This window comes from Hypanus sabinus, chromosome 8 (genome assembly GCF_030144855.1).
Source record: "Hypanus sabinus isolate sHypSab1 chromosome 8, sHypSab1.hap1, whole genome shotgun sequence".
NCBI classification, from domain to species: domain Eukaryota; kingdom Metazoa; phylum Chordata; class Chondrichthyes; order Myliobatiformes; family Dasyatidae; genus Hypanus; species Hypanus sabinus.
Genome location: NC_082713.1, coordinates 157,571,142 through 157,594,700, shown reverse-complemented (window position 1 = coordinate 157,594,700; position 23,559 = coordinate 157,571,142). Strand labels below are relative to the sequence as shown.

Here is a 23,559-nt window from a genome sequence, read left to right as displayed (position 1 = left end):
TTATGACAAAATTTATAGGAAGGTATTTTTGGGCTGACCGGTGGTGCTCTGGCATCAGCAATGGACTTCAAGGCAGATGGTCCTGAGTTCGAATCTGGCTGGATCTCAATCTGGGCACCTACAGTATCTGTGTGAAAGAAAGGCCTGGCAATCTACTTCTGTATCTTGCCACAAAAACCCTATGGACAACTATGCTATCTTTAGGGTTGCCCTGAGTCGATGGCGACTTGACTGCACTCAACAACAACACTTAGCAATTGAACAGAACATTGCCTTTCAAAAATATTTTTTTCTTTATTCATATTTTTCAAGTGCATTCATGGATGATAAAAATAGTCATCTGTAGCATCACAAACATAAGCACTATTAAGTTTAATAGAAAACTTAAAAAGACATGTATATTAAAAGTAGATGTAGAAAAATACCAGCATTTTGTAAACATTGAAAATTATATGTAAAGTACATTTAAGACATTTGATAATTCAGGCAGTTACTAAACCATTTTCTTTCCTGCCAAAAAGTGGCAGTATAAACACAGGCACAGTGAGGTATATATAATTTGATATCACCAGCAATATCTGGGGAATGTGATTCCTAGTGAACAATACATATAAAAATAAAAGCTATTCAGAAATCCTGCAAAAAATAGTGCACACAGTGATTGAATATTGCACAGAAAGGATTAAGTGGCTTACTTAAGGACTTCAAGTCTCTCATGTACTTAATCTTGTGTAAAATACTTTGTTTCGCCCACAGCTGTTTATGCAATTCATCTGGCCAGACAGCGAGTCACATCAATTTTCTGGTTTTCCATCTGCCACTCTGAAGCCTCACATTTGCAGAGGCACATATTGATTTCATAAAGATTTAAAAAGTGTCACATGTCTTTGGTGGTGGAAGGATTTGTAGCCAATCAGAGAGAAATGGAATACATACCGTGTGGTATTTTGCACTGATCTCCAGGGAAGCAGCAAATCTTAAAACTGTAAAAAGTGTCTATTTTTTATTGCTGAGTACCCCAAATATTCAATCTGTTAACACAGACTCTGCTGAGAAGAATTTCTGAATAAGCCTGGTTTATTGGACCTTTGACATGATAGTGTGATTTAAAGGCAGACAAAACATCTTGTACCGAATGCTTTCTCTGGCTTGATTTGTCCTTTTCCGTAAGAAAATGTGCTAAATGCTTCATTTTTGTATGAATTGTTGATATAGAGTTTTCAGATTTGACTACCTGAGAAGAGGGGAGAAAGGAATAATTAATTTTTATATTCCAAAACAGAGTTTATTTTTGATAACTTCTGATTCAAACAGTTTCTAATTAAGACATTTTCACTTCTGTTGTCAAGTGTTACGTGAACTATTAAATTTCAGAAGACATTATCCTGGTATTAATGACATACTCTTTGCATTTAAGCTATCCAAGCTACTAAAGTTTGAGCTCCGAATTGTAATTCTTGTAATATCACCTTTCATCTATCTGCCTTCAGTTTTTCTGTAATCCCCGGCTTTACTGAGCCTCATCAGTTATACTGAAGCCTAATTATCTATTCTTCTTCTCTCCTAATTTCATGTTATGTATTATTTAGTCAGTTTATATTGCTCATGCTTTAGCATATTTATTACCTATTTTAGTTTTATTTTTGTTACTTATCTGTTATAGTATGCCTTACATTGTTTCGATAATTTAATATTTCTTGTCTGCTGTCTCAGCTGTTTTTATTAACTTTTCCACAAGGTGTTTGTTTTTATCACAATTTCCACAAACAAGCTGGTTATAACAGTAAAGCAAAAACACAAATTGTTGTGAAGAAGTTGTCAGAAATGACCACTGACAGGTGGAACTGTTCAATTTGCAACTCTTCGGAAAGTTCCTTAGAGGACCAGTGTAGATTGTACAAACATTGGCAAGCTGAAGCAACATCCACAAAATGCTGGAGGAACTCAGCATGTCAGGCAACATCTATGGAAATGAATAAATCGATGTTTCTGGCCAAGACCCTTCTTCAGGACTGGAAAGGAAGGGTGAAGACACCGGAATAAAAAGGTGGGGGCGGGGGAGGAGAAGGAGGCTAGCTAGAAGGTGATAAGTGAAGCCAGGTGGGTGAGAAAGGTCAAGGGCTGGAGAAGAAGAAATCTGATAGGAGAAGAGAGTGAACCATTGGAGAAGTGGACCCAGAGGGAAGTGATAGGCAGATGAGGAGAGGTAAAGGGCCAGAGTGGGGAATAGAGAAAGAGGGCAGAGGAGGGAAATCTTTATTTTTAAATGAAGGGGAAATCAATATTCATGCCATCAGGCCACTAAGATGGAATATAAGGTGTTGCTCCTCCACCCTGAGGGTGGCACAAGAGGAGACCATGGACTGGCATGTCAGAACAGGAATGGGAATTGGAATTAAAATGTTTGGCCATTGGGAAATTCCACTTTTGGTGGATTGAGTGGATATGCTTGACGAAGCAGTCCCCCAATTTACAACAGGTCTCAGCAATGTAGAGGAGGTCATATTGGGAGTACTAAACAAACAGATGTCCCCAGCATATTCACAGATGAAGTGTTAACATTTTAGAAGGACTGTGTGGGGCCCTAAATGGAGGTGAGGGAGGAGGTGAATGGCCAGGTTTAGCACTTCGGGTGCTTTCAGGGATAAGGCCCTGGAGGAAGATTAGTGGGAAAGGATGAATGGACAAGGGGAATCACAGAGGTAACGATTTCTGCAGAAAGTGGAGAGAGGTGATGAGGTAATGATATGTTTGGTGATGGGATCCCTTTGGAGATGGCAGAAGTTGTGGAGAATGTCGTGCTGCATATAGAGGCTCATGGGGTGGCAGGTGATGACAAGAGGAACTATCGCTGTTAAGGCAGCAGGAAGATGGGGTGAGCAGAAATGGAGGAAATGCAGTTTGAGAGCAGTATCTATTGTGGAGGAAGGAAAACCCCATTATTCGAAGAAAGAGGACATCTCTTGACGTCCTGGAAAGAAAAGCCACACCTGGGAACAGATGCAGTTGAGACGATGGAACTGAGAAAATGGAATAGCATTTTTACAGGAGACAGAGTGGGAAGAGGTATAGGTCAAGATAACTGTAGGAATTAGTAAGTTTATAAAAGATGTTGGTTGACTGTTTGTCTCCAAAGATGAAGGCAGAGAGATAGAGTAAGGGGATGGAGGTGTTAGAAATGGATGAAGTGAATTGAAGAGCTGAGTGGAATTGATGAACTCAGGATGGGTGCATGAGGCAGCAGCAGTGCAGTTGTTAATGTAGTGGAGGAAGAGCTGAGGAGCATTACTGGGGTAGTCTTGGAACCTGGACTGTTCTACACAGCTACTGAAGAGGCAGGCATAGCTGGGGCCCAGGCCCATCCCCATTGCTACCCATCGAATCTAGAGAAAATGAGATGAGCCAAAGGAAAAATTGTTGAGGGTGAGGACCAGATCTGCCAGGCACAGGAGAGTGGTGGTGGAGGGGAATGAATTGGTTCTTTTATTGGGAAAGGAAAAGAGAGGTTTAAGTTCTGACGAAGGGTCTCGGTCCAAAATGTCAACAGCGCTTTTCCCTATAGATGCTGCCTGACCTGCTGTGTTCCACCGGCATTTTGTGTGTGTTGTTGTTAGAGAGGTTTAAGGCCTTGATAGAAGTTAGAAGCATATAGGGACTGACTGCACATTCATGGTGAAAATGAAGCAGTACGGGACAGGGAATTGAAAGCTACTAAAGAGATCAAGAGTATGAGGAGTGTTGCGGATGTAGGTGAGAAAGGACTGAACCAAGGGGAGTAGAATGGAGTCAAGATATGATTGGCATGCTGATGTTGTTCACAGACTGATTCTACTGACATTGTCTCACTACTTCTGTAGAAATTATGATGTGTAGAGCTTCAAGTCCATGGGAGAGCAATCTTGTATCCAACACTGATATGAAGGTGGCATGGAAATGGGAAAAGTTCCAAAAAGGTCCTGGAAAGAGATGATTACAGTGGCAAGTTTATTTGCAGGTGTTACTGATGAGATCATGTGAAGGAATTTCTTGGAAGCTTGCAGTTAGCTAATCATGGTATTGAATCTGTAGGAACACTACACAGTGAGGCTCAAGAGGATTTAAATTAGCTGAACAAGTGAAATTGCATATCACAATAAATTGTAACATCTTGAATACAAAGTAAAACTTACTAAAAACATTTAAAAGAAACACAAGTTACCTCATGAAAATGACATGCACACTTTCCCTGAAGGAATTCTTTATATCGTCCCATTGTGATGCTAAATGTATCAACAACATCAAAACCACAGTTCTTTGCCTCAGAGAGTATTTCCATGTTTTCTTTCCACAAATTTTGAACTTCTTTCTATAATAATAGAACATGTCAAATATGTGAAAATCATATCAAATATCTTGAGTCTTTAGCACATTAACTAAAACTGTGAATTATAGGTGACCTTGTGGTTCACCGCAGAATTAAATACAAATATGTTTTATTTACCTCTCTGGATATTATTTTCAATTGGCCTTCAAATGTTGTGACTTGAGTGTTTTCTAGTTTTTCTTACACTCTGGAGAAGTTGATTTCATTTGGAACTTCTAAAAATCAGATTCTAGCACTCAAAGAATTTAGCATTTTAAAAGACAGTTACAATCCTAAACCCAGAGTTCTATGATAAAAATCAATTACATAGTGTACTTAGAAGGTGATGATAACAATGGGGGGAGGTCGAGTGAGGATGAATCAGGTTCCCCTGTCTCTGGTTAATAAAATACTTGAAGGCTAACTTTCCAGGTCGGCTCTCCAACCATACTTGAGGTGTTTTCTCAAAAGGATTAAGACTCTTTCAGTACATCAACTGGGGTCAAAAGTATGTTTTAGTATTTCGCAGCCAGTGAATACCTTGCATTTTTCTGAGGGCATATAACAATTCTCAAACATTTCATAGAAGGAAAATTCTTTTGTTTTCTGCGTGTTGATGCAGAGCAAAGAAGTAATGGCATCCCAAACATTATTGCAGCTAATGTCACCTCAGTCTTGCTGTCGTTTGCATTCCTGCAAACCTCTCCCTCCAATCAAAGGCTGGAGGGCCTGTTCCTTTGCTGTACTGTTTTATGTTCGGTGTTCAATCCATCCCACCATTGCTTCGTTCTCCAGTTCCAAATCAAAGCTTGTTGAATTTTCCATTCTCGTTTTATGAGGATGCTCACAATACACACTTAGATGCATAATGAGCTGTGGGTAGACACACTCAATGTACTGCACATTTCATGCTGTTTTTCATTTTAAAAGTGTGTCCAGGTTTCCATCAACTCCTCCCTATTTCTCTTAATCTTCGAAAAAGATGCTGAGATAAAAGATCAGTCTCAAACTTACTGCGTGATGGAGCAGGCACGAGGGGCTGAATAGCCTCCTGCTTTTGGTTCTTATTTCTGCATTAGATTGTAAGGAAAACTTGGACCATTAAAATGTTGTTTGATCTACATATGGTGATATTGTAAATGAACAATGCTCTATAATCTTCTGAAAGCTCTGCTTGACTCCTTTAAATCTAATCAAGGGATGCTTTGTGAATTCTATATCTGAGTACATGAAATTTCATTGTAATTTCAACATGGAAATGATCAGTTTGTTCCTGCTAATGTTTATCTTCCGTGAAAAAACAACTCTCAGTTTGCTTAGTTGGGTGAGGGGTCTGATCCCAGCAATACTTTAGATTCTGAATCTTGTTTTGTAGTACATGGGTTAAGCATGTTAAAGGGCTTAAGGTGAACACAGAGTTTTGCTCCATGAAAAGCCAATGTAGTTAATTGGACCTTAAATCCATTAGTGCTTCCGTTTACCACACCTGCTGCCAAATCTCTAGTTGCAACCTTGAGACTTTCAAAGGTTTGGATCACACAGTGGTTAAATATTTAATCTCCTGAAATGAAACCCTAGGTCTAATTCTGTCAGCCTTAAGCTTCAATGAAAGAGTATCCAGTAGCTTATGAAATGACCAGGTGGCATACACAAAGTATGTGGTACATTAAGTGTACTGAGACATAGAAGCTGCACTTAAGGATTTCCTCAAGGTTGTTTCCACTTTCTTCTCTTTGCTGTTGTAATTTATCTGCCAAGCCAAACTTTGGGAGGTTTCACTGCCTTTAAGCATGCGGCAGTCTCTATGATTACACTATTAAGTTCAAAAGACCACTTCAGTTCTATAATGTAGACATTAAATGTCAAAACAATAGCATTCATTGATGATTAGTTTAGTCATGACAATTCCTACGCTTTAAAAATAGATCATGGAATAAAAGGTACCAGAAAAGTTAATTTAGAAAATTCTTCTTTATTTGTGATTCAGTAAAGATCAGCTTGCCCATCAGAAAAAAATTTACTTGAATGCTACTTTTCAGCTAGTGAATTTAACAAAAGAAGGTATTTTGTTGTATTACCTGAGCTGTGATAAAAATAATAATCACATCTTTCCAAGGCTGTTAATGCAGCAGCCATTGCTCATAATGGAGGAGGAGGTGACCATGAGATGAAACAGATGAACAAAATTCCAAGTGGCAGTATATACACAATAAAGAAAATACAGATGGTTTAAAACTGATTTCATTTATTTGGTGATCATGGTGATGTATGTACGTGTTTATTACAATGTACAATGACACCTGTGCTGGTTATGCATGCATGTGTCTACTATAAATAAATTGCTGTTCAATTAATTAGCTGCCTAAAGACAAAACAAATGTGTTTTGCTTCTGTCTTATAGTAACTCTGTGCCATTATGTCTTTTCCTTTGGAGGTCTTTGGTTTGGATATTTTAGATATGAGGGCATTCTTACTGAACTTTGCAATGGCAAATAATTGCTGACGTCTTGAATACCAACTGCCCATATCACAATTCGCTGGCATTGTCTCAGAAATATCAATGAGTTCATCATTGTCAAAATCGTCTGCAAGGATTTAATTAACTGGTTTGCTGAAATTAGAATTCCAAAGCAATGGAACTTACATGGAGAGTAAAGTCTGTGAGGCCCCTACTTCAGGTCTTTAATTGGGCCGTCACTTGTGTTGTTATGTGATAAAAGGTAATTTGCCCTGCAAGGGAGCAAAAGTTGGGCCTCCATAGAGCCCTTACAATCTAACCACTACCCATAGTGGAGTTTGATGTGAGGGAGCCCACCTGGAAGGAAGTCCAGGAGGTTGTGTTTTCAGCCAGAACCAGTTCTGTGCCGGGACCCAGCAGAGTACCCTACAAGGTATACAAGCACTGCCCAGAGCTTCTCAAGATTCTTTGGAAGATCCTGCGAGTGATCTGGTGCAGGGGGACACTGGCAGACTAGTGGAGGTACGCAGAGGGGATCTGGATCCCCCAGGAGGAAAATTCGTCCAACCTGGAGCAGTTCAGATCCATCTTGCTGCTTAGTGTGGAAGGGAAAATCTTCTTTAGTGTCTTGTCCCACTGAATAACGGACTTTCTCCTCAAAAACGCTTACATCGACACTTCAGAGCAGAAGGGTGGAATTCCTGGAGTGCCTGGGTGCTTGGAACACACTGGAGTAGTCTCCCAGCTGATCAGGGAGGTGCACATTGGGAAGGGAGACCTGATCTTGCTTTAGCTAGATCTCATCAATGTGTATGGGTCAATACCCTACAAACTGGTGGAGTTTACACTGGACCAACACCATGTTCCCAGAAAGATCAAGGACCTCATCATGAACTACTATACTCACTTCTGGAGCTATGATGTCAGGCTGGCATAGGCTGGAGAAGGGGATTATAACTGGGTGCACAATCCCCGTTACTCTCTTTGTCCTTGCATGAATATGATAGTCAAGGTAACTGACGCAGAGTGTAGAGGCCCGCTGGCGAAGTCTGGTGTTCGGCAGCCCCCGATCAGAGCCTTTATGGATGACCTCATTGTCATGACAACATCAGTTCCTGGCAGTGGGAGGATCTTCCAGGGCCTGGAAAAGCTCATTGCATGGGCAAGGATGAGCTTCAGACCAGCTAAACCCAGCTCCATGCTGTTGAAGAAGGGCCAAGTGGTGGACAAGTTCGTTTAACCTTGGATGACTCTACAATTCCATCTATCACCGAGAAGCTAGTCAAGAGCTTGGGGAAGGTCTTCGACTGTAGCCTCAGAGATACAGCTGCCGTCTGATCAACTTCCAAGGACCTTGACAGCTGGCTCACCATGGTGGACGAGTCAGGCTTACCTGGAAGGTTCAAAGCCTGGATCTACCATCTATCGGGGTAGTTACCCCAAATCCTATGGCCGCTACTGGTATATGAGGTGCCTGTGACAACTGTGGAGTTGCTGGAGAGAAAGGTCAGTAACTACCTTTGAAGGCCTACCTTGTAGTCTGAGCGGCACAGCACTGTACGGAAGGTGCAAAAAGCTGCGACTTCCCTTCAGCAGCCTGAACGAGGAGTTCAGGGTTTCCCGCACGAGAGAGGTGCTGCAGTACAGGGATTCCATGGACCCTAAAGTGGCAGCAGCTGGCATCCAGGTACAGACGGGTAGGAAGTGGAGGGCACAAGAAGGGCTGGTGGTAGCAGAGTCCTGGCTGAGACACAGGGCTGTGGTGGGGACAGTGTCAACTGGGCGAGTGGGGCTGGGCTGCGTTTCACATCCTCACTATGACAAGGCCAAAGGCAAGGACAGACGACAACTAGTCCTGAAGGAAGTGTGGGCTGGCATTGAAGAGGAGAGGAATAGCAGGATGGTGGGCATGCGGCAGCAAGGAGCATGGACAAGGTGGGATGGTGTGCTGGAGCGGAAAATCTCTTGGTCTGATATCTGGCAGGCAGAACTCCAGCGCATTAAATTTATGATCCAGGCTGTCTATGACGTCTTGCCAAGCCCTGCAAACCTCCATGCCTGGGGCAAGAGCGATACACCAGCATGTCCTTTCTGTCCAGGAAGAGGATCACTGGAGCACATCCTTAGCAGCTGGGGGAAAGTTGCTACTGGTGGCATCATGACTAGGTGCTGAACGCAGTGGCAGAGAGCATTGCGATGGTCAAACAGAGTGGTCAGAGGAAGAACATCTCCTTTGTCAGAGCTGGAGCATAGCCCCTACGTCAGCCCAGACCAGCATCATTATCAGGCCTGCTTAGCACCACAGCAGATTGGCTTGCTTCAAGTTAACCTGGGAGGCAGTTGAAGTTTCCGAACCAAGTAGCAATAACTTCACTGAGGCTGGACGTGGTCCTTTCTTTGGTGTCCTCGAAGCAAGTTGTCCTCATCGAGTTGACAGTCCCCTGGGAGGACTGCATTGAAGAGGCAAATGAGCGGAAGCAGGCCAAGTACCAGGAGCTGGTGGAGCAAGGCTGGAAGGCTCGCTGCGAGTCCATTGAAGTAGGGTGCAGGGGTCTTGCCGGCCGCTCACTCTGCAGTCTACACCCTACTTGGCATCAGTGGGACTGGCAAGAGGAAAGCGACCAGGACCATCACAGAGGCCATTGAGAGAGCCTCCGGATCAGGAGGGGTGATCCACGGCCCAATGCTGCTGGGACACAAGCTAGGGTCTGATTAACCTTGGATGGATCGCCTGGGCGAGAGTGTATTATGTTGAAAGACCCAAAACACCTGATGACCCCAGGTTGCATCACTGATGATGTGTCCCAGTGCATCCGCAGGGTGTATCTCAGAATCAAAAAATACCACAATTTTTAAATTGTTATGTCTTTTGAGACGGAACTGTGCACATACAGAACTTCATGGCATTCAGCACTTTAGCTACCATTTTGTGCCAGTTGGATTTGGATAATTATTGTCACATGTACTGAGACACAACGGAAAATCTTGCCTTGATATTATTCAGAGATCAGATCGTTACACAGTGCATTGAGGTAGAATGAGGTAAGACAAGAATAGAATGCAGAATAAAGTGTAACAGCTACAGAGAAAGTACAGTGTAGGTGAACAATAAGGTGCAAGATTATGACGGGACATAGTGAGGCCAAGAGTCCATCTTGTCATACTAGGGAGCTATTCAGTAGTTTTATATTAATGGGGTAGTAGCTGTCCATCAGCCTGGCCATAGTGCTTTGTATCTTCTGCCCAGTGGAAGAGGATAAGGTAAGACGACTCTGGTAAGATAGCATGCTTAGTCATAGCAGCTTCTCCGAATCCAACAAATAGTGTAAATGTTTGTCTTGAACATTTTTCTTGTGGTTGTGAGACCCTGTTGGACATTGGTAATGCAAACTACTAAACCTGGTTCATTACTTTATTTGGAAGAATGACGATAGTTATGTGTGGCCTTGGGTTGTTGCGTGGACCAGGCCCCCACTTTGCTTTTTGCAGCCACCTGGGGAGGAGGTGCCACAGGCACCATGGGAGTGAACGCCGGTGCGACAGGCACATTGGGTTCTGTGCTGACTTGGGGGCTGGCCCCTGCACGTCTTCTCTCCATTGGTGCTGCTCTCCAGTGTTCGCTCCCTGAAAGACGAGCTGGATTTTCTTCATTTGCCACTGACCCAACGAGAGATGAGGAACTACTGCATGCTTATTCTTGCAGAAACGTGGCTCCAGGACAATATCCCATGCACGTTTTATCTTTAGGCTATGCCAGTCAGGGACTTGTGCTAATGTTATTTTGTGACCATATGCACGAGATGTGACTGTGTGTACTGTGTTTTGTACCTTGGCTCCAGAGGAACGATGTGTTGTTTAGCTGTATACATGTGTATGGAAGAATGACAATTAAGTTTGAACTTGATGTCCAGGGTGGTTGGGTTCTTTGATTATGCTGGCTGCTTTACTGATGTAGTGTCAATTACAGACTGAGTCCATAGAGGAGAGGCTGGTTTCCATGATATGTCAAGCTGAGTCCACAACTCACTGCAGTTTCTTGTGGAGAGTGCTTCACCTTTTTTTTTATATACACAATGTGTTGCCTCTCCTTGTCAGCATGGTTTGCATTTCTGCGTGGGCATGCTTCCTGTAGTAGTGGTTATACTTGGTTCTCAAGAGAATGAACAGGTTCATTGGTTAAAAAGAATGAAAATCATTAAATCTGGATGTCCTTGTTTATGAAGAAACTAGATAGTTCAGGTTTAATAAACATACTTTGTGCACTTTGTTTGAGAAACATATTTGTACACTGAAGCTTCATTATGCACGTGATCATGTAATATCATGTAACAGCTATAAAATGTGAATGCGGTACTTGTAATGAGTATTGAACGAGACATCCAGTATTTTCCAAATTCCTGTTTGCAAGAATCTATGATAGGAATAATAAAATTATTCAAAACAGTTAAAACCTTGTCAGAGTTTGACCCTGCAAGAGGAGCATGCTGTCATTGTAGGAAGGGGTCTCAGTGAGGTAGTGGGTGCTGAGGACCTGGAGGAACTGAAGTTGAGGATACTGTATTTATCACTATTATTCTCCTCGTTATCTCTCCTGATTTGCACCCTACACACGGCATAAGATACATTTCTTGCTTCTGCTCTTCCTTCACTACAAGCAAAGATTCATCCCTTTGTGTGCAGAAGAATGAGAGCTTTCTGGTTACAGGAGAAGCAGCATTAATAGCTAGCACCCCAATACTAATAATATGGTTTGGTGCCGTCAGGCATGGAGAGTTACTCCAGGAGGAGCAGCAGAGCGCCTCAATGTGTGAAAAGCATTCATATGCACCAGATATATGCAGTGATGTCAAGTCAGTGAAACATTTGCTTCATGTAATGAATAAACTTATACCTCACATACAAGCCTGACGAAAACACAACAGTGATCAATGTTCTTAGAAGGCCATTCCACAAAGTGTCTGCCTGCCTCCTATCTGATATGTTTTGATCTCATCATCTTGCTGTCCTAGTCAACAATCTCAATTCACACTATCATCTATTAGACCAGGGGTTCCGAACCATTTTTATGCCAAGGACCAACACCATTGAGCAAGAGGTGAGTGGACCCCAGGCTGGGAACCCCTGTACTAGACCAACGCAGGCTTCTGTTCTGACTCCCCATCATCAGTTTCCATACAATCTCCATATAAGAGTGGTACACCGTGTCGCAGGTAGATCAGCTGTCTCATAGTTTTAGTAATGTAAAGCTACGGAATGGAACCATACAATAGTGGTTAGCACAATGCTTTACAGTAGCTGCGACCTGGGTTCAGTTCCTGCTGTTGATTCTAAATAGTGTGCATGTTCTCTCCATGACTGTGTGGCTTTCCTCTGGGTGCTCCGCTTTCCTCTCACCGTCCAAAGATGTACCGGATGGTAGGTTAATTGGTTATTGTAAATTGTCCTGTGATTAGGCTCGGGTTAAATTGGGGGAATTGTTGCGCCGCGTGGCTCAAAGGGCTGATTCCATTTGCGCTTAATCTCAACTAATAAATAAACAACCTGAATTGATTCTAACCTTCTGTGCTGTCTATGTGGAGTTTACATACTCATTCTGGTACTGCATGGCTGCTCTGGTTTTCTTTGTCATCCCATAGGTATGCCAATTGTTTGCTTTATTGGCTTCTGTAAATTACTTTTAGTTTATATGGCTAGTAGAAGAATTGTTAATGAGCATGTGAGAGAGAATAAATTACAGGGAGGTAAGTGGGATTGATGGGATTGCTGAGAGCTGGATAAATGCAGTGAACTGAATGTGTCCTTCTACATCACAAGGAAATCTGAAGATAAGAACCAGCAATCCACCCTACTAGTCATCGGTCTAATTGTCCTTCATGTTTGCACTTTCAAAGCCTCAGGTTTCCAACACAGCAGGGCTTAGTTCAGGATATTGATGAACCTGGCTACAGTAGATGAGTGGCAGGTACTTACAAATAAATGGCATTATGCCTCCATAAGGGTTTTATGTATCAAGTATATTCAAGGAGTCATGGTTTGTGTATCAAATATATTCAAGGATTCACAGAGTAATAAAACATGAGTCCAATTCCAACTTGGCAGAAGGCACCCATCTGTTTCAATGTGTCACTGCTAATAACACATAGGCAACTCTGATTAACAACATTAGTGGAATTGCAAAGATAATCCATGGGCGCTTTCAAGCAGTATTGCAAATTCATTTGCATGTTTCTGTACACCTTGTTAGGCATAGTCAGAAGCAAATCAATACAGCATCTTGCTCATTTCATTTTGAAAGTGCATGCATTTCAACCACCTTGGAGGTTACTTGCTATGTAGTAGATCAAGAAAAAAGCAGATGTCACTAACCATAAATCAGATTTTTGATACTGGTTATTTGTTAAACAATGGAAGTTGTGATATTTGAAATCCTGCAGATGCTGGATATCTGAAATAAAAACAGAAAATGCTGCAAACACTGAGCAGGTCAGGTAGCATCTTCAACAAAAGAACCAGTCTGAATTTCAAGCCAGATTCCGGCATCAGCAGCCTCTTGAGTTTTCAGTCAGCATTCGGAACCTATCTGAAAGTTAATTCTGATTCTCTTCTCACAATTCGGCTTGACATGCTCAGTGTTTCCGGTGTTCTTGTTTTATTCCATATAAAAAATAGATGTAGCTGGTTGGTTTGCTGTTGCAAGGATTTCACATTCCAGTATTTGGGTAATTTTAATTTAGAAAAGAATAGATTTCTGTTTTCTTCCTTACCAAGGAGAATATAAATAAAGGATCTTTTTGATAACTCAGAATTGAGACTTCAACTCCCTGATATTGATCTTAGAGAGAAAACACAAAATGGTAAAGCAGATGATTTTGAAATTGCTCCCAAATTTCTAACTATATATCCTGTAGCTGGCTACTAGACAATGAACATTCCACTCCTATTGTAAATGTCTCAGAGGTCTCAATAATAAATAAATAATGCACACATTTAATCTATTTGCATCAAGTCATTGAAAGCAAAACTATTATAAAACCAAATATTCAGCTTCACTAATGTTTTTTCAAGTCACAAATGTGAGGAAATATTCAATGAAGTGTTGTTAACATCAAAAGAGTTGATATGAACTTGCATTAGGCAAATGGCAGTACTGAACTGAAGTACTAAGTAAAAGGTGCCATGGTAACATAGCACGACGCTATTGCCGTTCCGGGCATCAGAGTTCAGAGTTCAATTCTGGTGTTCTCTAAGAAAATTTGTACGTTCTTTCTGTAAGTGCTTGGATTTCTTCTGGCAAACAAGAAAATCTACAGATGCTTGGAGATTCAGAACTGGTGGAGGGTCTCGACTGTACTCTTTTCCATAGATACTACCTGGCCTGCTGAATTCCCCCAGCATTTTGTGTTGTTGTAGCTTGGATTTCTTCTGGTTTCCTCTCACAGTCCAAAGATGTACCATTTGGTAGGTTAATCGGTCATTGTAAATTGTCCTGTGATTAAGCTAGGGTTAAACAAGTGGGTTGCTAGGCAGTGTGGCTAATTGGGCCTGAGGAGCCTTTTCTGCATTGCATCTCTAAATAATGTTTAAAAAAAATTAAATGGAAGAGTTGATGAATCTCAAGTTGAATGAGCGGCAATATCTAATTTTGATGGTTGGTTATTGGCTCAAAGTAAGTTGGTTTACAGTATAATATAGTTGATAAAAAACAAGCACTTTATTTGGTAAATGTGATTTTGTTGATAATTGTTCTAATCTTGTGGTATTAAGGATCACTGTGTTACTTTTGTGTTGTTTCTGCACTCAGTTATGAATTAAAGGTAAACAAGTAAACAATTTCCAGATTTATGCCAATGCTGTTATGGAGTACCTCAGAAGAACACAGCAAAAAGCCTGGGGAATGGCTGGCTTCTTTTGGCATTCTTCCATAGACTGTAGCTGAGATTGGATACAGTAGATGTCAGCTTTGCTTAGCTCACTGCACTCTCACACTGCTTGAAGTTTATGGGCCCAGTTCTTGTAAAAAAAAAAGGTACTTGAATGCAAAACTTATGCTAGCATTCCAGTGCTGTACACATACTGTCTTTTGAAATTTGCTATGACAAGGATCTTATAGCTGGAATTTAAAGACAAAAAGACCAAGATCTTCTCCTTTCAAAGATGCAGGGAAATTTTGGAAGATAAGAAATCAAGTATATGGATTTCTGATCCATTGAAGGCTAGCACAATACTTTATTACAAGAGACTTGAAGAAGAATCTTTGCCCAAATGCCAAACTGTTTAACTCCTTTCCATAGATATTGAATGAGCTACTGAGTTCCTCCAGCACTTTGTGTGTGCCGCTCTTATTATAAAGCTATTATATAGTACTTCTATATCTCCTTCATTTTCAAACAATATATGAAAGTCAGAAACAGAACATTTCAGTGAGTCTAGAAGTTATAGGGTAGAGTCTCAGAATAAGGAATGTGCCACTGGAGATGGAGGTGGGGATAAATTTCTTTAAGCAGATGGTCAAGGAGTTCTTCACCTTGGGCAGCTCTAGATGCTCAGTGGGTGAGTTTGTTCAAGGTTGAAGATGATTCCCATTATGTCCCAAAGTCTTTCAAAGGATGCAGTAATCTGGTGGGAAAGTGGATTCAGACAAATATTACAGAATGGCAAGGCAGACTTAAGTTCTGGTAGAGTCTATTTTTGCATTTCTTTCTTATATTCTAGGAGTGAACTGGATAGCAGATATTACTGTTATAAATTATTGCTATTATTTGTTTTTCATTCCCCAGAATTTGTACTTAAAAATTCAGAAACTTCTACTAAAATGCTGTGCCTCATAATTTGTGTAAATAGATAGATACTTTATTGATCCCAAAGGAAATTACAGTGTCACAGTAGCATTAGAAATGCACAGATATACAAATATCAGAAGAGAAGTAAGAAAGAATAAAAAATAAGTTAACTTCCCCAGCTGCAGATTGACTAATTGTAGAGCCTAATGGCCGAGGATAGTGTCACAGCTGCAGTAAAGGTGGATGCCATAGAGGGATTGTCTACAGAGTCTCTGTGGGTAGAGATTAGGAACAGGAAGGGCTCAATAACTTTACTGGGTGTTTTTTATAGGCCACCCAATAGTAACAGGGATATTGAGGAGTAGATAGGGTAACAGATCCTGGAAAGGTGTAATTATAGCAGAGTTGTTGTGACGGGGGATTTTAATTTCCCAAATATCGATTGGCATCTCCCTAGAGCAAGGGGTTTAGGTGGGGTGGAGTTTGTTAGGTGTGTTCAGGAAGGTTTTTTGACACAATATGTAGATAAGATATGTAGAGGAGAGGCTGTCCTTGATTTGGTATTGGGAAATGAACCTGGTCAGGTGTCAGACCGCTCAGTGGGTGAGCATTTTGGAGATAGTGATCATAATTCTATCTCCTTTACAATAGCATTGGAGAGAGATAGGAACAGACAAGTTAGAAAAGCGTTTACTTAGAGTAAGGGGAATTATGAGGCTATCAGGCAGGAAATTGGAAGCTTAAATTGGAAACAGACGTTCTCAGGGAAAAGTACGGAGGAAATGTGCCAAATGTTCAGGGGATATTTGTGTGGAGTTCTGCAAAGGTACATTCCAATGAGACAGGGAAGTTACGGTAGGCCACAGGAACCATGGTGTACAAAGGCTGTAATAAATCTAGACAAGAAGAAAAGAAAAGCTTACAAAAGGTTCAGAGAGCTAGGTAATGTTAGAAATCTAGAAGATTATAAGGCTAACAGGAAGGAGCTTAAGAAGGAAATTATGAGAGCCAGAAAGGGCCATGAGAAGGCCTTGTCAGGTAGGATTAAGGAAAACCCCAAGGCATGCTATAAGTATGTGAAGAGCAGGAGGATAAGACATGAAAGAATAGGACCTATCAAATGTGACAGTGGGAAAGTGTGTACGGAACTGGAGGAAATAGCAGAGGTACTTAATGAACACTTTGCTTTAGTATTCACTATGGAAAAGGATCTTGGTGATAGTAGTGATGACTTGCAGTAGACTGAAAAGCTTGAGCATGTAGATATTAAGAAAGATGATGTGCTGGAGCTTGTGGAAAGCATCAAGTTGGATAAATCTGGATGAGATGTACCCTAGGCTACTGTGGGAGGTGAGGGAGGAGATTGCTGAGCCTCTGGCGATGATCTTTGCATCATCAGTGAGGACAGGAAAGGTTCCAGAGGATTGGAGGGTTGTGAGTGTTGTTCCTTTATTCAAGAAAGGGAGTAGAGATAGCCCAGGACTATAGACCAGTGCATCTTACCTCAGTGGTTGGTAAGTTGATGGAGAAGATCCTGAGAGGCAGGATTTATGAAGATTTGGAGAGGTATAATATGATTAGGAATAATCAGCATAGCTTTGTCAAAGACAGGTTGTGCCTTATGAGCCTGATTGAATTTTTTGAGGATGTGACTAAACACATTGATGAAGAAAGAGCATTAGGTGTAGCGGTATATGGGTTTCAGCAAGGCAATTGATAAGGTACCCTGTGCAAGGCTTATTGAAAAAGTAAGGAGGCATGAGATCCAAGTGGACATTGCTTTCTGGATCCAGAACTGGCTTGCCCAAGGAAGGCAAAGAGTGGTTATAGATGGGTCATATTCTGCATGGAGGCAAGTGACCAGTGGAGTGCCTCGGGGGTCTGTTCTGGGACCCTTACTCTTTGTGATTTTTATAAATGACATGGATGAGGAAGTGGAGGGATGGGTTAGTAAGTTTGCTGATGACACAAAGATTGGAGGTGTTGTGGATAGTGTGGAGGGCTGTCAGAGGTTACAGAAGGACATTGATAGGATGCAAAACTGGGCTGAGAAGTGGCAGATGGAGTTCAACCCAGTTAAGTGTTAAGTGGTTCATTTTGGTAGGTCAAATATGATGGCAGAATATAGTATTAATGGTAAGACTCTTGGCAGTGTGGAGGATCAGAGGGATCTTGGGGTCCAAGTCCATAGGACACTCAAAGCAGTTGCACAGGTTGATTCTGTGGTTAAGAAGGCATAAGATGTATTGGCCTTCATCAATTGTGGAAATGAATTTAGGAGCCGAGAGGTAATGTTGCAGCTATATAGAACCCTGGTCAGACCCCACTTGGAGTACTGTGCTCAGTTCTGGTCGTCTCACTACAGGAAGGATGTGGAAGCTATAGAAAGGGTGCAGAAGAGATTTAGAAGGATGTTGCCTGGATTGGGTAGCATGTATTATGAACAACACACACAAAATGCTGGTGGAACGCAGCAGGTCAAGCAGCATCTAAAGGAAGAAACGCAGTCGACGTTTCGGGCTGAGACCCTTCAAGAGACTTTGAGTCCTGATGAAGGGTTTTAGCCCGAAACATCGACTGTGCTTCTTCCTTCAGATGCTGCCTGGCTTGCTGCATTCCACCAGCATTTTTTGTGTGTTGCTTGAATTTCCAACATCTGCAGACTTCCTTGTGTTTGCGTTTTCAAATGCCTTATGAGAATAGGTTGAGTGAACTTGGCCGTTTCTCCTTGGAGCAATGGAGGATGAGAGGTGACCTGATAGAGGAGTATAAGATGATGAGAGGCATTGATTGTGTGGATAGTCAGAGGCTTTTTCCCAGGGCTGAAATGATTGCCACAAGAGGACACAGGTTTAAGGTGCTGTGGAGTAGATACAGAGGAGATGTCATGGGTAAGTTTTTTTTACTCAGAATGGTGAGTGCGTGGAATGGGCTGCCAGCAACCGTGGTGGAAGCGGATACAATAGGGTCTTTTAAGAGAGTTTTGGATAGGTACATGAAGCTTAGAAAAATAGAGGGCTATGGGTAAGCCTAGTAATTTCTGAGGCAGAGACATTTGTGGGCCAAAGAGCCTGTATTGTGCTGTACGTGTTCTATGTTCTTAGATAAGAATGACCTCATACAGCACTCTTGCTATATGCAGGGAGCAGCACTGTATTCTTAGTCTATTACAAAGTTGTTCAGCCAAGGTGGAAATGCAAATTTGCAGTTATAACTAGCTCTTTGAAGAGAAGTAAAACTGGTTGTCACATGCTGCTGTCAAAAACAGCTCTAGATTTGTTTCAGCTATAATGTTTTTATTAAACATTTGAGCCACTTGGTTCTATTGGAGCAAGATATTCAAAGTTTTAATATTGCAGTCAAGAATTTACATTCAATCTTGCAGGAGTGTGTTTACATTCAAAAATTATGTAGTTTGTAATCAGAATTAACTTCAGATGTTCCAATCAGGTGACAATCTATACATACTCAAATATAATACTCTATTTTATGGGGTTTTTCAATGAGACATAATCAATAATGTAAGAAAGTTTATTAAATAATTAACTATGTTTAAATTGTATAACTGCCAGTTTTTTGACCCTATGTCATTGATTTTAAGCAGTGAAACTTATACATTTTATGTAGCCTTGAATCCTACACTTTTATTTATTGACTTTTATCAGCAATCGCTTTTGGCAATAATTAGACATTTCAAATGCTCACACGAGATCCCTAGTTCCCTATTTTGGTATGGGCTTTAATTCATTGAAGTTAATGTATTGTTTCACTGCATTAATATCAGTAAATTTTAAAATTGATTTCTTCTTCCCTCTTCTTCCATTCCCTAATCTGGCTCCCCTCTCAGCTATTCTCTTCCCCTCTCCTGCCTATCACTTCCCCCTGGTGCCCCTCCTCCCTCCCTTTCTCCAATGGTTCACTTCACTCCTATCAGATTCTTTCTTCTTCGGCCCTTTACCTTTCCCACCCATTACCTCCCAGCTTTTCACTGCAATTCACCCTGTTATACCCATCACCTTCTAGCTTGTACTCCTTCTCCCTTCCTGTCCTGATAAAGGGTCTCAGTCCAAAATGTCGACTGTTCCTTTCTATATTCCTTTCCAGAGATGCTGCCTGACCTGCTGAGTTCCTCCAGCATTTTATGGGTGCTGCTTTAAAATAGATTCTCCTGCTATGAACGATATAGCACTTTTAATATTTATACGGCTATTAACTTCATTCTGAAGATGGAGTGTAATTAAGAAAATTAATTTGGCAGATTTCTGATAGTTTTAAAGTAGAAAATGAAGCTTCTTAGTTGGTGTTCCAGAGAAAATGAGCAAAGACTTTCTAGATGTATGGTGTACAGAGAAAAGGTTTTGTGGCATTGAGGGGTGACCTTTTGTACAGTTAGTAGAGCCGGTGCTGCACAACTCAAGTGCCTGGAGATCAACTCAGACCTCTTGTGCTGACTGAGTCTAATTTGAAAATTTTTCTGATGCCTTTTGGGTGCTACAGCCTGCTCTGATATTCCAAAGATGTGGGTTCATGGCTTAATTGGCCACCATAAATTGCCCTAGTATGTGAGTAAGTGGTAGAATTTGGGAATTGTTGTGGGAACAATTAAATGGGTTTATGTTGTATGCTTAAATGGTTGCTTGATGGCCAGCAAGGGCCTGTTTCCAGCATTGATGCTTCTGTAAGAAAGTTCATATTTACATTGCAGGTCGGGCAGCTTCCATTGACTGCTCCTTTCAAAGGATGCTGCCTGACCTGCTGAGTTTATCCAACTTGTTTGTACATGTTAATTTGACCACAGCATCTGCAGTGTACTTTGTGTTCATATTTACGTTTGAGTTTTAGGGCAGCCTTTCAAGAGAGTGGTGTGAGGAAGTACCTCTCTGATAACTTGTGATTATGTTGATCCAGGGCTTTTTGGAGAATGTGTACCTGTGCACCACTGACTCAGTCCAAGATCAAATTAGTCTGCAGCATAATTAGGAAGCATCAAGAAAAACATGGCAATAATCTACATTCTTAATGTCACATATTATATGCAAGCCCATACCGGTTGGGCTACATATGAAAATTTCTTAGAGATGGAAATATGAGGTTTTGCATCAAGACCTAATGCTGCCATTAAAACTGATAATCTGGCTCATTAGAACATCCTCATACAGGGAAGGTTGCTTACTGACAACTCAGTCTTCCACAAATATCCAACTTACAGATAACTTTTCCCCAAGAGAGCATTATGTATCTGATTCCCCCAGGTAGGGGATTTCCCAATGGAAATTTATAAAAATATGAATAAGTAACTTCATATTTGATCTAAACAGCTGGGAAACACTGTTCTGCCACTATTCGCAAATATGTTTTTTTTTAAGTGTCTCATTTGTCTTGTGTACATGTGGAACATAGAACAGTGAAGCACTGTACAGGTCCTCTGACCCACCATGTTATTAGACCAACCCTTTAATCTTCTCTAAGACTTAGTAACACAGAAGCAGCTATTTCATAACTGTTGTAACTATTGCCATTCTCTATTTCTTGGACTGTATTCCATCATGATGCCCTTGTACAAAATCTTTTACCTCTCACCCTCAGTGGTCTTTGTAAAATGCCAAAGCAGGAGGATTTCACACCACCAACAACCCTAACTAGAGCAAAGGCCATGGTTCCAGTCAACATTCTGTCGATAATCCTGAATACTTGTGCTAGAAAACCAACTTTGGTTTAGTTAAATTGTACAACACCTCATCCACCTGGCAAAAGGGAAAACTGCTCACCGGAACTATAGAACACGGAGAGCCACCACAGTCATCAAGGTTTTGTTCATAATGCCTTCAAGCATCAATTACTCAACAATAACCCTCTTGAGAAATGCTCAGTTTGAATTTTTTCTGGGGATTATTCAACTCAAAATCTCTTGGATAAAAACAGATGAATAGGATGCTGAAAGTGACTGTCATTGACATCAAGATTACATTTGAACTGATGTGACATTGACCACTACTGTAAGATTAAAGTCAATAGGATATCAAAGGGAAACCACTCCATTGTCTCAAGTTACACCTCACTTAAAGACAATTGAGATTGTTGGAGACCTGACACATCAATTCTATAACATTGCCCTAAAGAGCTCTTATAGCAGGTGTTCCCAACCTGGGCTCCACGGACCCCTCGGTCAATGGTAGGGGTCCACAGCATAAAAATAGTTGGGAACCTCTGTCCTATAACAATGTCATAGAAGCAACTATTTGAGGTGCTTAATCAAAAACTACTTTTCTATCAAGTCAGAAGCACAAATGCTTGCTGGTGATTGTTGTTCCTTTCCATGCCTTGTGGCACATTGGGTGGCAGTTTTTGCCGTTTCTGTAGCATTTGACAGGTTTTTTTATGAGGCTGAGTTGCTAGCTCGACGCTCAACTCAGTATGGATGGAAAGTGTGCAAGGGGCTGGTTGGATCGGAGCCCTGGTGCCGATGCTTCTATACCACCGGCTGGCTACATTTGCTGATGATTGCATAATGCTCAGCAAATTTGCAACACCTCAGCAAATTAAACAGTCCATGAGGAATATCCTTAGCCAGAATGTAGTGAATCTGTGGAATTCATTGCCACAGATGGCTGTGGAGGCCAAATCAATTAGTATATTTTAAGTGAAGGTTGATAATTTGTTGATTACTCAGAGTGTCAATGAATATGGATAGAAAGCAGAATATTGGGATTGAGAGGAATAATGAATCAGCTATGGTGGAATGGCCTAATTCTGCTACTTTGTCTTATGATCTTATAAAAGATCAGAAAAAAAACAATTTCCTCATTACATGCGAGGGCAAGATTGTCTGCCTACTGGGTTTCCCTGTACCTTTTAATCATAGTGCTAGTTAGATATGCTGCATGCAATTTTTATGCAAAGAAGCCAATAAAAATTGTGAGAAAATAATGGACTTGCCAAATGCCTTCCTGAAGGCAGCGTAGAATCACTATAGTCATCTAAAGACAAGGCTCTGATTTTACTACCTTGATAAAATATACTGTTGCTTTATTAAGCTGCCTGTTGGACTTGATGAATAATACCTCCCTCTGTATTTACTTAATCAACCAAAAAGACACAGTAAACATGAGCCTTCTAATGAGCCAGATGCATAATTGCATGTAACAGAACAATGCTAAAGAAATGCCATTGACCACTTAAAAACAGAGTCAAGCAATCTAATGTATCCAAAGTTAATGGAAACTCCTCAAGAGAGAAAAAACTATTTTATGCTAAGGAACCTAATTTTCTTTCTGACCCAAATAGAATTACTTGCCATTCAATACAAAGGTATCCTTTGTTACTGAAGCACTTAAAACTACACCTATAATGACATGTGTAACAATACAGAATAAGGAGGACCGCAGATAAACTAAATTTACTGCTCCATTTGATCAGTGAGTGTATCATTTATAATGTTGAACTACAGACAATTGATCTTGAGAAATATTTTTAAAATTAAGAATACTGCAGACTTGAATAGAAAAGTGCAAAACCTGGACACCAGGGCAACACAAAGTTATTACAGAAATAGTGTTTACAAAACTTCATTAGCACTAATGCCCAGCAAAACTCAAGGACGTTACTGGATATGGATAGCAGCACATGACATCAAAAATAGCAAGTTAAATAAAAATTTTGTGAAGTACAGTTAGTATTTTCCAGAAAGGGCAGGATATTTCAAGAAATAACAGTGAAAACCAAATGCACGTTCTTTTTGGAATGAGGCTACAGAATTCCTTGTATTAAGCCTAGCCATTGCATCACTTGTAGCTGGGTTCAGTGTTTATGTAACTAACCTATGAATGGTTGATACTATATTAAGTGATAGGAGACAATGATTCTCTTCTCTCTTCAAACCTGAAATTGAATCATGATGAAGAACTGTAGAAAATGTGAATTTACATCTCATCAACTGCAGTACCTGTCCCTTGTTTCCTATTGCGAGAGCCAATAGTCAC

The 23,559-nt window shown here is 40.9% G+C and overlaps 1 protein-coding gene across 2 annotated transcripts in view; it reads right to left on the bottom strand.

Annotated features, from left to right (window-relative positions):
• Positions 1-297: 297 nt before the first annotated feature.
• cped1 (cadherin-like and PC-esterase domain containing 1) overlaps positions 298-23,559 on the bottom strand; it is a 241,290-nt gene continuing 218,028 nt past the window's right edge. The window contains exons 21-22 of one of the 2 annotated variants that reach the window (XM_059978327.1): positions 4,199-4,345; positions 298-1,234 (exon numbers count right to left, since the gene is read on the bottom strand). In XM_059978327.1, coding sequence (XP_059834310.1) covers positions 1,004-1,234; positions 4,199-4,345 — 378 coding nt within the window. In that variant the 3' untranslated portion in view covers positions 298-1,003. Of the gene's footprint in view, positions 1,235-4,198; positions 4,346-12,730; positions 15,417-23,559 lie in introns of those variants that run through there. The other variant, XM_059978328.1, reaches the window with a different exon arrangement.